Below are 12,715 nucleotides of genomic sequence, written 5' to 3' on the forward strand. Positions count from 1 at the left end.
CTGTCGGTGATTTGGCGCGATATAAAACCCAGATACAAATAGATGGATAGATAGATAGATGGGTAGATAGATAGATAGATAGATAGATAGATAGATAGATAGATAGATAGATAGATAGATAGATAGATAGATAGATAGATAGATAGATAGATAGATAGATAGATAGATAGATAGATAGAAGTCTGGTGGCTTAGTGGACTAATGCATCCACTGTAGGGGCCTGTGTTCGACCTCATGGTCACAGATTTAGATCTCGGCGAGTCCACTCAGCCTTTCATCCTTCTGAGGTTGATAAAGTTAGTACCATTGAATGGGTAACAATAAACATCAGTTATTCACTGCCAAGATAACCTTCTAGGTGAACGTGTGTTTTACAAATACACTTAATATTTTTTATATTTCTTGCAAACGTGAATAATTTCTAAAGAAATATATATTTTTAAATATAAAGAACTTTAAATGTTTTTTTTTATTTCAAGAGAATGATTATCATTTCTTCCTTTTCAGCCATTACTGACAGCACAACAGTTGGCCTCTGCAGTTGCTGGGGTGATGCCAGGTGGCACTCCAGCCCTAAACCAACCAATCCTCATACCTTTCAACATGGCTGGACAGCTGGGTGGTCAACAAGGACTTGTGTTAACTCTGCCTACTGCCAACCTCAGCAACATCCAAGGGCTGGTTGCGGCAGCTGCAGCAGGAGGCATAATGACCTTGCCATTGCAGAATCTACAAGGTAAGCCCTAACACACAGATTTACAGGGCGATGTGGCTCTGTATCCTGTACTTTTACTGAAGTTATTCAACTGATGTGTTCAGAGGATTCCCGTACTAGGACAGGTTTCACGCACTCACTTGTAATGATGGACACTAGTAAAGACATACAGCTGAACAGCTTCCTTTAAATTATCCATACTTCAAAAACATGTTTCGTCTGTTGCTGTTATGGTGCAATGAAGAGTGATGCTCTACTTTTCCACCTAGAAGCATGTGGATCACTCTGACCTATCTGGTCTCCTTGACTTTTCCCAGATGTCCCAGGAGGACCCGCGTGCCTTGCCAGTGTCAGTGCATCCCCTTGTAATTGTGTCTGGAGGGGTCCAATAGAGAGCCTCAGCGTCCCACGGGTTGTCCACTAACAGTCCTTCCCAGCAGCTCATCCCACACTCTCTCCCTGTCTTCTGAAGTGGGCAGGATTGAACTTTCAAGGGACTACATCACGAAATTAGAAGGAAACATTTTACTACATCAGGTTTAGATAAGGCATCTGGCAGTGTTTTATTTACATTTCTTCTATGATGTTCAGTGAAACAGCTCTCTCCTGGATACTCTCGTTGCAGTGAAATATGAGGAACAGCGTGAGGACGCCTTAATATCAAAATAGGCGAACATTTATCTGATGTAATTTGCCTTGTAATTAATGCGTTTATATATGCTTAAACAACAAAAATGTAGCACTCGAATTTCCAAAATTAACACTACCAGCATTCACAGCCATCATACGGGATGCTCAGTGACGTTTCTAATGCAGACACTCGGTAAACAACGCATGGTGCTGTCTAGATTCTAGTTAGCTCCAACCTGAAGCATTTAAATATAGTACAGTTCTGAAGTTAACAGTCTGATTTCCTTAACAATAGTTTATTCTTTCCTGTAAATGTACATTAAGGGCCTGATTACAAATTGCACGGTCCTGGTGGGGTGGTACATCCGCCGCAAAATGCATGCTAGCGTGTGGTAACTCCATCCCAGTACTGTGCAATTATGAGATAAATCCCATGAAAAGAGAATAACTACGTGGGACTGAATTTATTGACTACAAAACCTCATTGGATTTACAGTTACATGGGGTTTAATGCATATTTACCACCTGCTGTGAGCAGGTGGCACATGTATATGGGGCCTCTATGTGGTGTGAGGTGGAGATAGGGTTGGTGGGGCGTATGGGAGGGAAGTGGTAGATATGGTCTGCGGGATGAAGCATTGAATGCTCCCCAACCACCTCCGCTCCTGCCAGAAAAAAATCAGGGGGTGAGGTTTTCTCATGATAATATGATAATTTCACTCCTCCTGACTCATAATCAGAGCATAAGTCGCATTAGGTGTACTTTACCTAGACACCTCATTTTTCTATATCGCTGCCACTAGAAAGGGACTGTAACTTATTCTATGAAGAGGAAACACAGCTGGAGAACAGACCAACTTTCACATCAAAATTCCAAGAAATGCTGTTGAGAAAGAATGTACACAATCAGGCTTGAAGGCCTCATTTATGAATTACTGTGGATCCATATTTACCTCATCGATGCTGATGACAGCTCCCAGCCATCATGAGTCACGGTGGGCGTGCGCTGATGACGGCGGGGGCCGTCATGACCACGCCCGCGATTGGAATCTTCAGCACTGCAGCGGCATTCGCGCCGCAGTGATGAGGTTAATGAAAGTAAAGCTTAGAAAATGCAGCCGAAGAAATTACTTTATGAGTGTCCTGCAGTGCTCACGAATATCACAACTTGGCCCTATAAGCAAACTCTCAACACCCTGGGATTTTTAAACCTCCCACACATGAATGGTAGTCTTCATCCAGAGTAAAAGTTCTCGCTCCAACTTTTGGGCAAACTGTATCAATTAGGGATGGCTTACATTCATTAGTTTGGAATCAAACCTCCTACTTAATGACAGAACACAAAAGTAAGATAGTTAAAGTAATAAAAGCAAAGCAAGTACCGGTAAAGCCAATAATCTTTACTTTTAGACCTAAAAGCCCTGTGAATGAGATTTACTCTTACTGTACAGCATCAGCAAAAATGCTGCTGATAACTGTATGATTTCGTAGGCACTTGCACACATGCAAAATGATGTATGCATGTGACGGAGGAACAACTTTTTTTTTAGCAATCCGAGATGTATTGGTAAATAAACAAATATCAATATGAAGTAGTGCAAAAGAGCTTGTACTTAGAAAGCAAAACGGCCACCAGCAATTTGCTGCCTGGACCTTAAAAGGTAAACTTTAAACAAAAATAAAGAACAAGACCACAGTGGGTGATAACAGAGGAGCAGGTTGGGTAGTGGGTGGATAGGGAGGGATAACACATTTGAGGAGAGTGCAACAAGAAGAGCGGGGGAGACACACATGACCGAGAGAACAAGGAGGCATACGAAGAAGCACATGAACGGGAAAAACCCAGGGCGTGGAGGGAGAGAAGCTCACTGGCAAGAGAGAGCAACATGGAGCATGGGGGAGGGAAGTATATAGGGGAGACAGCTGGAAAAAACATGCACTCTCATGGCGTGCTTAAGCAAAAAAAAAGTAGTTCCGTAAAAGTGGACAGTAGAAGGACACAAGGATAGAAGCTATGCTTCATGGGAGAGAGAATCGCAAGCTAGACAAGTCGAGTCATTGAAAAATAAGCAATTAAATGAAACTGACAATACAACCAACCAATGATAAGCAGTGGGCAGCTTTAAGTCTATTTAAGTTCTTGGTAACCTGATAGTTGTGGGCATATTTATTAGCAATTGGTTTAGGGCAGATTCGAAAATCATTTTGCTGCCCTGCCCTATGCCAGTTTGAAAGGACAGGAATTCACCATATTTAAAAGATACAGTGCATTCCAGTCCTTCCAGCTACCGCTGGTACACATTTAATAGTTGTGTGCCAAGTTAGGCACCCTTGCATCATGTGTCTGTGTTGTTGGCATGATTGGTTATGTACAGGATGGGGCACCTTCCGGCACAACAACAATCACAAGAGACATTTTCCTCTTTCTATGTGTGCTGCAGAATGCAGCACACATGGAAAGAGGAAAAACTAGGAGAAATGTAAATATTTCTCCTCATTACACTTGCTCTAGGGAGGTGCAAGGTTTTGGTGCTGCCCCAGGTGTACCTGGTGTACCTGATGTTGTAAATCTGGTGCAGCATCAAATTCCAGGGGTGTTCAGTGGGATCACCCACAGCAACACACATTAAGCTTGTCTTTCACGCAGAGTAAGGCGAGGCAGCAACTTTCACTGCCTCGCCTTACTCCATCTCTACAAGGCCATAAAAAGCCAAACAGGGTGACTTTATGTAGCCGTGTAAATATGGCTAAGCCCTGTGCACCACTGGAACGTCACAAAAGTGATGTTCCGATGGTGCCCAGGGCTTTACAAGCCTCTTGGTGTTTTGCAATTAGACAGCTTCTGCTGTTTGGTAGGCTCGACCTAAAAAGAAAAGGATATCTCCTTTATATTTTTGGATATATTAACTCCTTAAAAAGAGATCCTTGTGGGATATCTGTCATCATTCCACATTTCACTTGCCACCATTTCACCAACCTTTATGAATCTGACTAATAATACTTCGGCCTCCGGTTTATTTCTATCAACCTCTGCCTCACCATGGCTAGTTTATAATAGGGCTCCAGTCTAAGCTAACTCAAGTGCAAACACAATGTCAAAGATAAGGCCGAATTAGATTAAGGAAGTTAAAAGACCCCAAGTAATTTGCTAAATGGTTGAAAAGTAGTATTCTGCTTTTCAGGAAGTGCAGGCCTGAGGTTGCTGCTCCGGGCAAAAAATCTAGGAACACTTAAAATGCCACTCTTCCTTGTACCATAATATGTCATGAAAGGTATTCTTGAGAGGTCGTTGAGGCTCAAGTCTTGACCATGGCTCAAAATTTGTTATAAGGTTTTGAAGATAAATATGAATATTATACCACATTGTGATCATGCTGGCGCTCTCTAACTCTTGCTAATGACTGCATCCATAAACAGCACCGATGTAGGGCAAAGTGCAGATTGTGAATATTATACTCACCTTACGGACACAGTGATTGGCTGGCCGCCAACAAACTTTACAGCAAATGCACTTATAGGTCTTTGATATAGTGTTTAATACCTGCATTCTCAAAACTTGTGTAACATACGTTAATGAAATCAATGACAATCACTGAATCATAAGAAAGAGGATTAAAAAAAAACAGATTTCTGATTTCGCCAACCCCAGTCATGTGCATACTTCATAATACTTGCAGAAATAGGCATTGGCCTGCCAGCTCAATCATACATGCAATACAGGGGCAGACAGATGCGGGGCTAGCACAGGATCAAAAGATGAACAGGCTGGCACTTGAATGAAGTGGGAAGAGTGACCATGAAGGAGAGGAAAGAAATTTTTTTTAGGGGGTTGAACAGTGGCTACAACAGTGAAGGGGTGAGCAGGTAAGGGAACAGGTATGGCCAGAGGGTGGTGGGCAAATGCCGTAGAACCGACCAGGTGATGCAAGGTGAGAGGGAATAAGTAGAGCATGGAGACGGCCAAGAAGAAGAAGAAGCTGAAAGGCACAGCAGCGGCAGTGGAAAAGTTAAAGAAGGAGTGAGCGAGAGGGAATTTAAAATGTGGACACATCTCATGTTGTGCAGAGGTCACAAAGAAGTTGCGTAGCCGAAAGGGCCGTCGACCTACATGAGGCACCATAAAGCATTTGATGCACATGTGGAGCTAAAAGAAACTCACAGCTCAAAGTATGCACACAGGTCTTTGTGCATCCACATTAACTTGCTGATGTTTCTTATGCTGGCTATCGCTTTATAGACAACCTACTGTCAAAACTTTAATCCTGATGCATTTAATCTTTTGCATAATATTGGGCGAACACCACACAAACCAGTTAGATTATGCACCTATGTAGGGCGTCGATCCCACCTAATTTATTCCACCAATATTGCCGTTGTATTTTGTGTAGTCTTTCCGTTATAACCTGTAACTCAGCCTTATGTGAAGCGCTCTGTCTAGTCCACGCTGTAAAAAATTGACAATAAAAATAATTAAAACTGCCTCTGTGCACATGGAGCATGATGTAATTTCATAGTGCAAAAACTACAAAAAGGATTACAATGGCGTGACACATCTACTTCCACACCCAGACATGTACTGAATCGAGCATCTTAATATCCCCATTGCCAAATTCGACCAATTTGTGCTGCATACATCATGCACATTATATTACTCCACATTGTAGCTTCCTTTAGTAAAAATTCGACTGTTACTTGATTAAATGAGCTTTGTTACATACTAACACCTGTTAGAGGAGCCGCCTTGCCGACCCTCCTGTGTGTTTTAATACTTAATGCCCACATGACCCTCTTGTCGGTCTGTACTGTAGTTGTAAATGGTTTTCACTTTAATGTTTAAAATAATGTCTCTCTCCTACCATTAGGTTACACTGAGGAACCTGTCACTCATAAATCATGGATGGAAAGGGCACGCAAATGCACAAATTTAGCTTGTTTAAAATGTGAGAGTGCATGTAAAGTAGGGAGACTGAAGATTAAAATAATGCAGAAACAGCACCGAGGAAAAGCATGCACAACAAAGTGGAGAAAGAGGCTTTTTACCGAGAGCGGGTTGATGAAATCTTAATGAGGAGCGAGCATTATAAAAATGCGGCCTCTCATTCAAAGTGTTTGCACTTATAAGTGCCTTTGGGATTATAAATAAACATAACCATGCAGGGCCGAGAATGCCATGAATTCGGTCTTCTTCCTCCAACTGGAAGCTCTGGTCACAGCCCACAAGCTGTGCAGGCCAGAGCATCCTTGCATGAACGAATCTTGATTGAGTGATTGGCACGCGCTCTTAAAAAAGCAATGACTTCTTCAAAGCAAAAGTTTTCTCCAACCCTATCTATGTTTGAAAGACATTGGAAAGATAACAGGACGGTGACGTAAAACTGTTTCTAACTACAAGTGTTATATGGGGTTATAAACAAATTAATTTATGATGGTAATCCCAAATCTTCATTCACGGATTTATATAATTTTTCATCCATGAAGTAGACGTACAACAGTCGGAAATCCTACTCTTTGTTGTTGGCAAATTGTCTGATGTCGTAAATATGGTAAAGGTGATGGAAAAATGGGTATTTCAAGGTCCACAGTGTGATCACTGGGATTACTGGAAGCACCACATAAATGTGACTTTTGTAGAGCCTCAAAAACATTACAAATGCATTTCTTGCCCTGAATGGACATACCGATTTCGATGCAAAACATTTTTTTAAACGTTGCCTTTGGAGAGTTCCCTAAACGTGTAATTTTTTTCAGTGGGTGGAGTATAAGGTAAGTTAGAAATGTATGTTTATTCCCAGTCTTTCATTATCCTATTGTTTCTAAAAAGATTGTAGAAAATACATTCTTATTAGTAAAGCCAACCCTTACCACTGTGTTACATTCTGAATCCTGAGTTTGTGCTTCTCAACGACCAACCACTCTTAAAAAATGCCTACCAGTATTGATGACATGTGAATCGTACCCCTTGTAGTCCCCTTTGTGTTATGTAACATTTTCTATACACTGATTTACAGTCATATGATTCATTGTTTTCGTATGTGTGTATGTGATGTAAAGTTCTCCAACACCCTAGAGTGGTATGAAAGGAGTTATAAAACAAATGAAATACTTGTGAGAGGGGACTAGTGGCGGCTCGCAGAGGTAACGCTGTGGGGTGGTAAGGCGGGGCAGGGCTATGTGGGGGGGTAGTGGAGTCCGAGAGATGACGGCAGATATTTATTTATTTATTTATGTTCACCTTTGCTGTCGTATGTCAGACTACACTACCGCCCACCCAGCCCCGCCCGCCTCACTGCCTCACAGCATTACCTCTGCGAGCCGCCACTGGAGAGGACCTATGGAGAGATGAGATGCACTGTTAGAGGATGATAGTGAGGGAATCATTAAAGAGCCCTCAAATAGATTGTTGGATCCTGGTGTACTGTAAGGTATCATTTACTATGTTTTAAAAGCTAATACAATTGAATAAATACTGAAAAAGTTTCCGTAGAATGTATCACTTTTGCCATTAGCTCCTACGTTTTTTTGAGGAGAAACCCCCAAAACCCCCTTGCAGTGGTCAGGATCACTCGCTATGGACCGTACGGGGGCTGGTCTGACAATATTTGCCAGGGCTGCTTTGGGTTCCCAGTCCGGCCCTGCTTGGCAGATATGTATTGCTGTGGGAGGAACTTAATCACACATTGGTTTACAAATAAGGAACAATTTAACCAAAAGTAAAATTAAATCACTTACTGGGACTGCCCTGCTGTGATTCCTGGGAGGTTGCAAAATAGTTAATTCTGCAAAAGTGCAGGTCACATACCAGAAAGAAAGCTGGGGTACAGCAACACTGGGAATCAGGACAGGCCAGTCTTGAAGCACACCAAAATCCACAGCCTGCAGCCCAAGTAGACTTGTGCTTGGTGGAGGCTGGAAGCCTCAAAATGTGTTTCTAGGCAGCAACTTAGTTGTTCTGACAAGTTGAAACATTTAAATGTTTCAATTATGCTCTGTGCCCAGCTGCCTTCAGAAGCTGCTCGTATAAAGAGGGAGGAATGCAAATGCCTGTTCCTCGATTCCTGTTGGTTCCTTTGCAGCCACTGAGGCCAGGGGTCACAAAGGAAGTGCTAGGAGTTGCAGGGGCAAGCTAGGGGTTGCAAGGTGCCCCCAGGTGACCACTAAATATCATGTTTTCACCACCCCCAGAGGTGTCAGGCATCCCTTTGCCTTTGCTCCCTGCCCTGGCCCCAACTTGTCTGGGATCACAATAGAATACTGAAAATTCTTTGTGAAAGATCTCAGGCAGTGCCTTTGTGTTGTGCTTGTGTTTTAGGTTACATCCACTCCCCATTGCTTACTCAGAGCGACTTATCCTGCTAACACCTAATGTCCCTTTCTCTCACTGTCTGGGAGTAATACACAAAGGTCAACTGCCAGCTACACCTAGTCATGTGACACAGGAACAGGCTGCTGGGACAAAAACAAAACTTTCTAAAAGTGGCATTTTCAGAATTGTGATAAAAAATCTGGCTTTACCACTAAACAAAGCTTTTCTGTAGACACCAAACTTGACTTGTCTACCTGTTACCAAGTGGAAGTTATAGCTTATTAAATGTAATACGGTAACTCCAATGTTATCCTATGGGGGAGGTAAGCCTTGCAAAAGTAAACAAGCATTGACATAGCCAATAGGTCTCGCCTTTGGTACCTTTGTGTTTATACATCCTCTGACATTAAAATTAGATGCAAGGTTGCCCTACCACAACATCTAGATGTCCCAGCAATGGTTACTCAATTAAACAGCTATATTTCCAGAAAACATGAAGAAAAGAGAAATTATTTGTGATTGTAGTGATATCATCAAATAGGTGAATAGAGATTTAATTTAATCACTAAGATCATCTGTGGACATGTGCAAGGACTTGCAGTGCTCTGGGCTTAGGATGCCATTAGAGCTGGCACATTTCTGCCTGTTTCAGGTTTTGAGTGAAAACAATAATATCCTAGCAACCAACATTTATTTTATCACTACCACACATACACAACTACCCACCCATACAAAACATCTGGAAAAGGTTGTCAACAAGCATTTTCTTTCTCCAATAAAGATTATTATACATCAATGCCACATAGAGAGCGGGCGCACCGTAGACACTAAACATGTCAAATAGACAGGGGCTGGACAAAACTGACAGGCCTGTCAGACAGAAAAATCTTTGCAGAGCGTTATAACCAATATTCCCTTTAATTTTTTTCCTCTGTGTGCAGCAGTGGAGGGTCTCTGTGCCCTGTAACCATGGCTATGTGCGCCAGGAACCAAACCGCGCGTGTCTGCTGCACCGAATGGCACTCAAAACGTTGACTTTAAAAAGTGAAAAGATGGTGCTTTTTCACACATACAGAGCCACAAGAAGGGTCTTAAGGGCAGTTTGCAAATGTATTGTATTGCCTGTATTTTCATTGTTGTGTCTCTGAATGCTGTTGTCTGTCTTCCCAGCTGGCTGTACGTGGTCCATGCCCTGTTTTCTTCCCTCTGTTCCTCTTGCTGTCCCCGTGCTCTCTCTACCCGGTCTTTCCTTCTGTACCCCTCGCTGCCTGTGTCTCTGCCCAGTTTTCCCTTCTGTTCCCCTCGCTGCCCCGTGCCTCTCTGCCCGTTCTGCCTTCTGTTCTTAGCTGCCCCTATATTTCTGTATTCTGTATTTTGCCTCTGTGCCATTAGTTTTTTGTGCCCGTTTGCCTTCTGTGCCACTCGATTTTGTGTCCCTTTTGCCTTCTGTTCCACTCGTTTTTCCCTCGTTTTTTGTGCCTTTCTGCCCTCTGTTCCACTTTGTTTTCCCCTTGTTTTTTGTGCCTTTCTGCCCTCTGTCCTTCTCGTTTTTTGTGCCTTTTAGCCCTCTGTTCCACTTCATTTTCCCCTCATTTTTTTGTGCCCTTCTGCCCTCTGTTCCACTTGTTTTGTTGTGCCTTTCTGCCCTCTGTCCCACTCATTATTTTGCCCTTCTGCCCTCTGTTCCACTCGTTTTTGTGCCCTTTTAGCCCTCTGTTCCACTTCGTTTTCCCCTTGTTTTTTTGTGCCCTTCTGCCCTCTGTTCCACTTGTTTTTTTGTGCCTTTCTGCCCTCTGTCCAACTCGTTTTTTGTGCCCTTCTGCCCTCTGTGCCACTCGTTTTTGTGCCTTTTAGTCCTATGTTCCACTTCTTTTTCCCCTCGTTTTTTTGTGCCCTTCTGACCTCTGTTCCACTTGTTTTTTTGTGCCTTTCTGCCCTCTGTCCCACTCATTCTTTTGCCCTTCTGCCCTCTGTTCCACTTGTTTTTGTGCCCTTTTAGCCCTCTGTTCCACTTCGTTTTCCCCTTGTTTTTTGTGCCCTTCTGCCCTCTGTTCCACTTGTTTTTTGTGCCTTTCTGCCCTCTGTCCAACTCGTTTTTTGTGCCCTTCTGCCCTCTGTGCCACTCGTTTTTTGTGCCTTTTAGTCCTATGTTCCACTTCTTTTTCCCCTCGTTTTTTGTGCCCTTCTGCCCTCTGTTCCACTCGTTTTTTTGTGCCTTTCTGCCCTCTGTCCCACTCATTTTTTTGCCCTTCTGCCCTCTGTTCCACTCGTTTTTGTGCCCTTCTGCCCTCTGTTTCACTCGTTTTTGTGCCCTTCTGCCCTCTGTGCCACTCGTTTTTGCGCCTTTTATCCCTCAGTTCCACTTCGTTTTCCTCTCGTTTTTTGTGCACTTCTGCCCTCTGTTCCACTCATTTTTGTGCCTTTTAGCCCTCTGTTCCACTTTGTTTTCCCCTCAGTTTTGGTGCCCTTCTGCCCTCTGTTCCACTTGTTTTTTTGTGCATTTCTGCCCTTTGTCTTACTTGTTTTTTGTCCCTTTTAGCCCTCTGTTCCACTTTGTTTTTGTGCCCTTTTAGCCCTCTGTTCCACTTCGTTTTCCCCTTGTTTTTTGTGCCCTTCTGCCCTCTGTTCCACTTGTTTTTTGTGTGCCTTTCTGCCCTCTGTCCAACTTGTTTTTTGTGCCCTTTGGCCCTCTGTGTCACTCGTTTTTTTGTGCCTTTGTAGCCCTCTGTTCCACTTCGTTTTCCCCTTGTTTTTTTGTGCCCTTCTGCCCTCTGTTCCACTTGTTTTTTGTGCCCTTCTGCCCTCTGTTCCACTCGTTTTTTTGTGCCTTTCTGCCCTCTGTCCCACTCATTTTTTGCCCTTCTGCTCTCTGTTCCACTCCTTTTTGTGCCCTTCTGCCCTCTGTTTCACTCGTTTTTGTGCCCTTCTGCCCTCTGTGCCACTCGGTTTTTGTGCCTTTTATCCCTCTGTTCCACTTCGTTTTCCCCTCGTTTTTTGTGCCCTTCTGCCTTCTGTTCCACTCGTTTTTTGTGCATTTCTGCCCTCTGTCTCACTCGTTTTTTGTGCCCTTCTGCCCTCTGTTCCCCTCGCTTTTTGTGCCCTTCTGCCCTCTGTTCCACTCGTTTTTTGTGTCTTTTAGCCCTCTGTTCCACTCGTTTTTTTGTGCCTTTCTGCTTTCTGTCCCACTCATTTTTTGTGCCCTTCTGCCCTCTGTTCCACTCGTTTTAGTGCCCTTCTGCCCTCTGTTCCACTCAATTTTGTGCCCTTCTGCCCTCTGTGCCACTCTTTCTTTGTGCCTTTTAGCCCTCTGTTCCACTTCATTTTCCCCTAGTTTTTTATGGACTTCTGCCCTCTGTTCTACTCGTTTTTTTGTGCCTTTCTGCCTTCTGTCCTACTCGTTTTTTGTGCCCTTCTGCCCTCTGTTCCACTCAGTTTTGTACCCTTCTGCCCTCTGCGCCACTCGTTTTTTGTGCCCTTTAGCCCTATGTTCAACTCATTTTTTTGTGCCTTTCTGCCCTCTGTCCCACTTGTTTTTTGCCCTTCTGCCCTCTGTTCCACTCGTTTTTGTGCCCTTCTGCCCTCTGTTCCACTCGTTTTTGTGCCCTTCTGCCCTCTGTGCCACTTGTTTTTTGTGCCTTTTATCCCTATGTTCCACTTCGTTTTCCCCTTGTTTTTTGTGCACTTCTGTCCTCTGTTCCACTCGTTTTTTGGGCCTTTTAGCTCTCTGTTCCACTTTGTTTTTCCCTCGTTTTTTGTGCCCTTCTGCCCTCTCACTCGTTTTTGTGCCTTTTAGCCCTCTGTTCTACTTCGTTTTACCCTCGTTTTTTGTGCCCTTCTGCCCTCTGTCTCACTCGTTTTTTGTGCCCTTCTGCCCTCTGTTCCACTCATTTTTTGTGCCTTTCTGACCCCTGTGCCACTCGTTTTTGTGCCTTTTAGCCTTCTGTTCCACTTGTTTTTTTGTGCATTTCTGCCCTCTGACACTCATTTTTTGTGCCCTTCTGCCCTCTGTTCCCCTCGTTTTTTGTGCCCTTCTGCCCTCTGTTCCACTCATTTTTTGTCCTTTTAGC

General features: G+C 43.5%; 1 protein-coding gene across 1 annotated transcript in view; it reads left to right on the forward strand.

The window, feature by feature from the left end:
* POU6F2 (POU class 6 homeobox 2) overlaps positions 1-12,715 on the forward strand; it is a 902,251-nt gene that overhangs the window by 361,246 nt on the left and 528,290 nt on the right. The window contains exon 3 of the mRNA XM_086964856.1: positions 508-736. Coding sequence (XP_086820982.1) covers positions 508-736 — 229 coding nt within the window. The remainder of the gene's footprint in view (positions 1-507; positions 737-12,715) is intronic.

The sequence above is a fragment of the Lissotriton vulgaris genome, chromosome 4_1, assembly GCF_964263255.1.
Source record: "Lissotriton vulgaris chromosome 4_1, aLisVul1.2, whole genome shotgun sequence".
NCBI classification, from domain to species: domain Eukaryota; kingdom Metazoa; phylum Chordata; class Amphibia; order Caudata; family Salamandridae; genus Lissotriton; species Lissotriton vulgaris.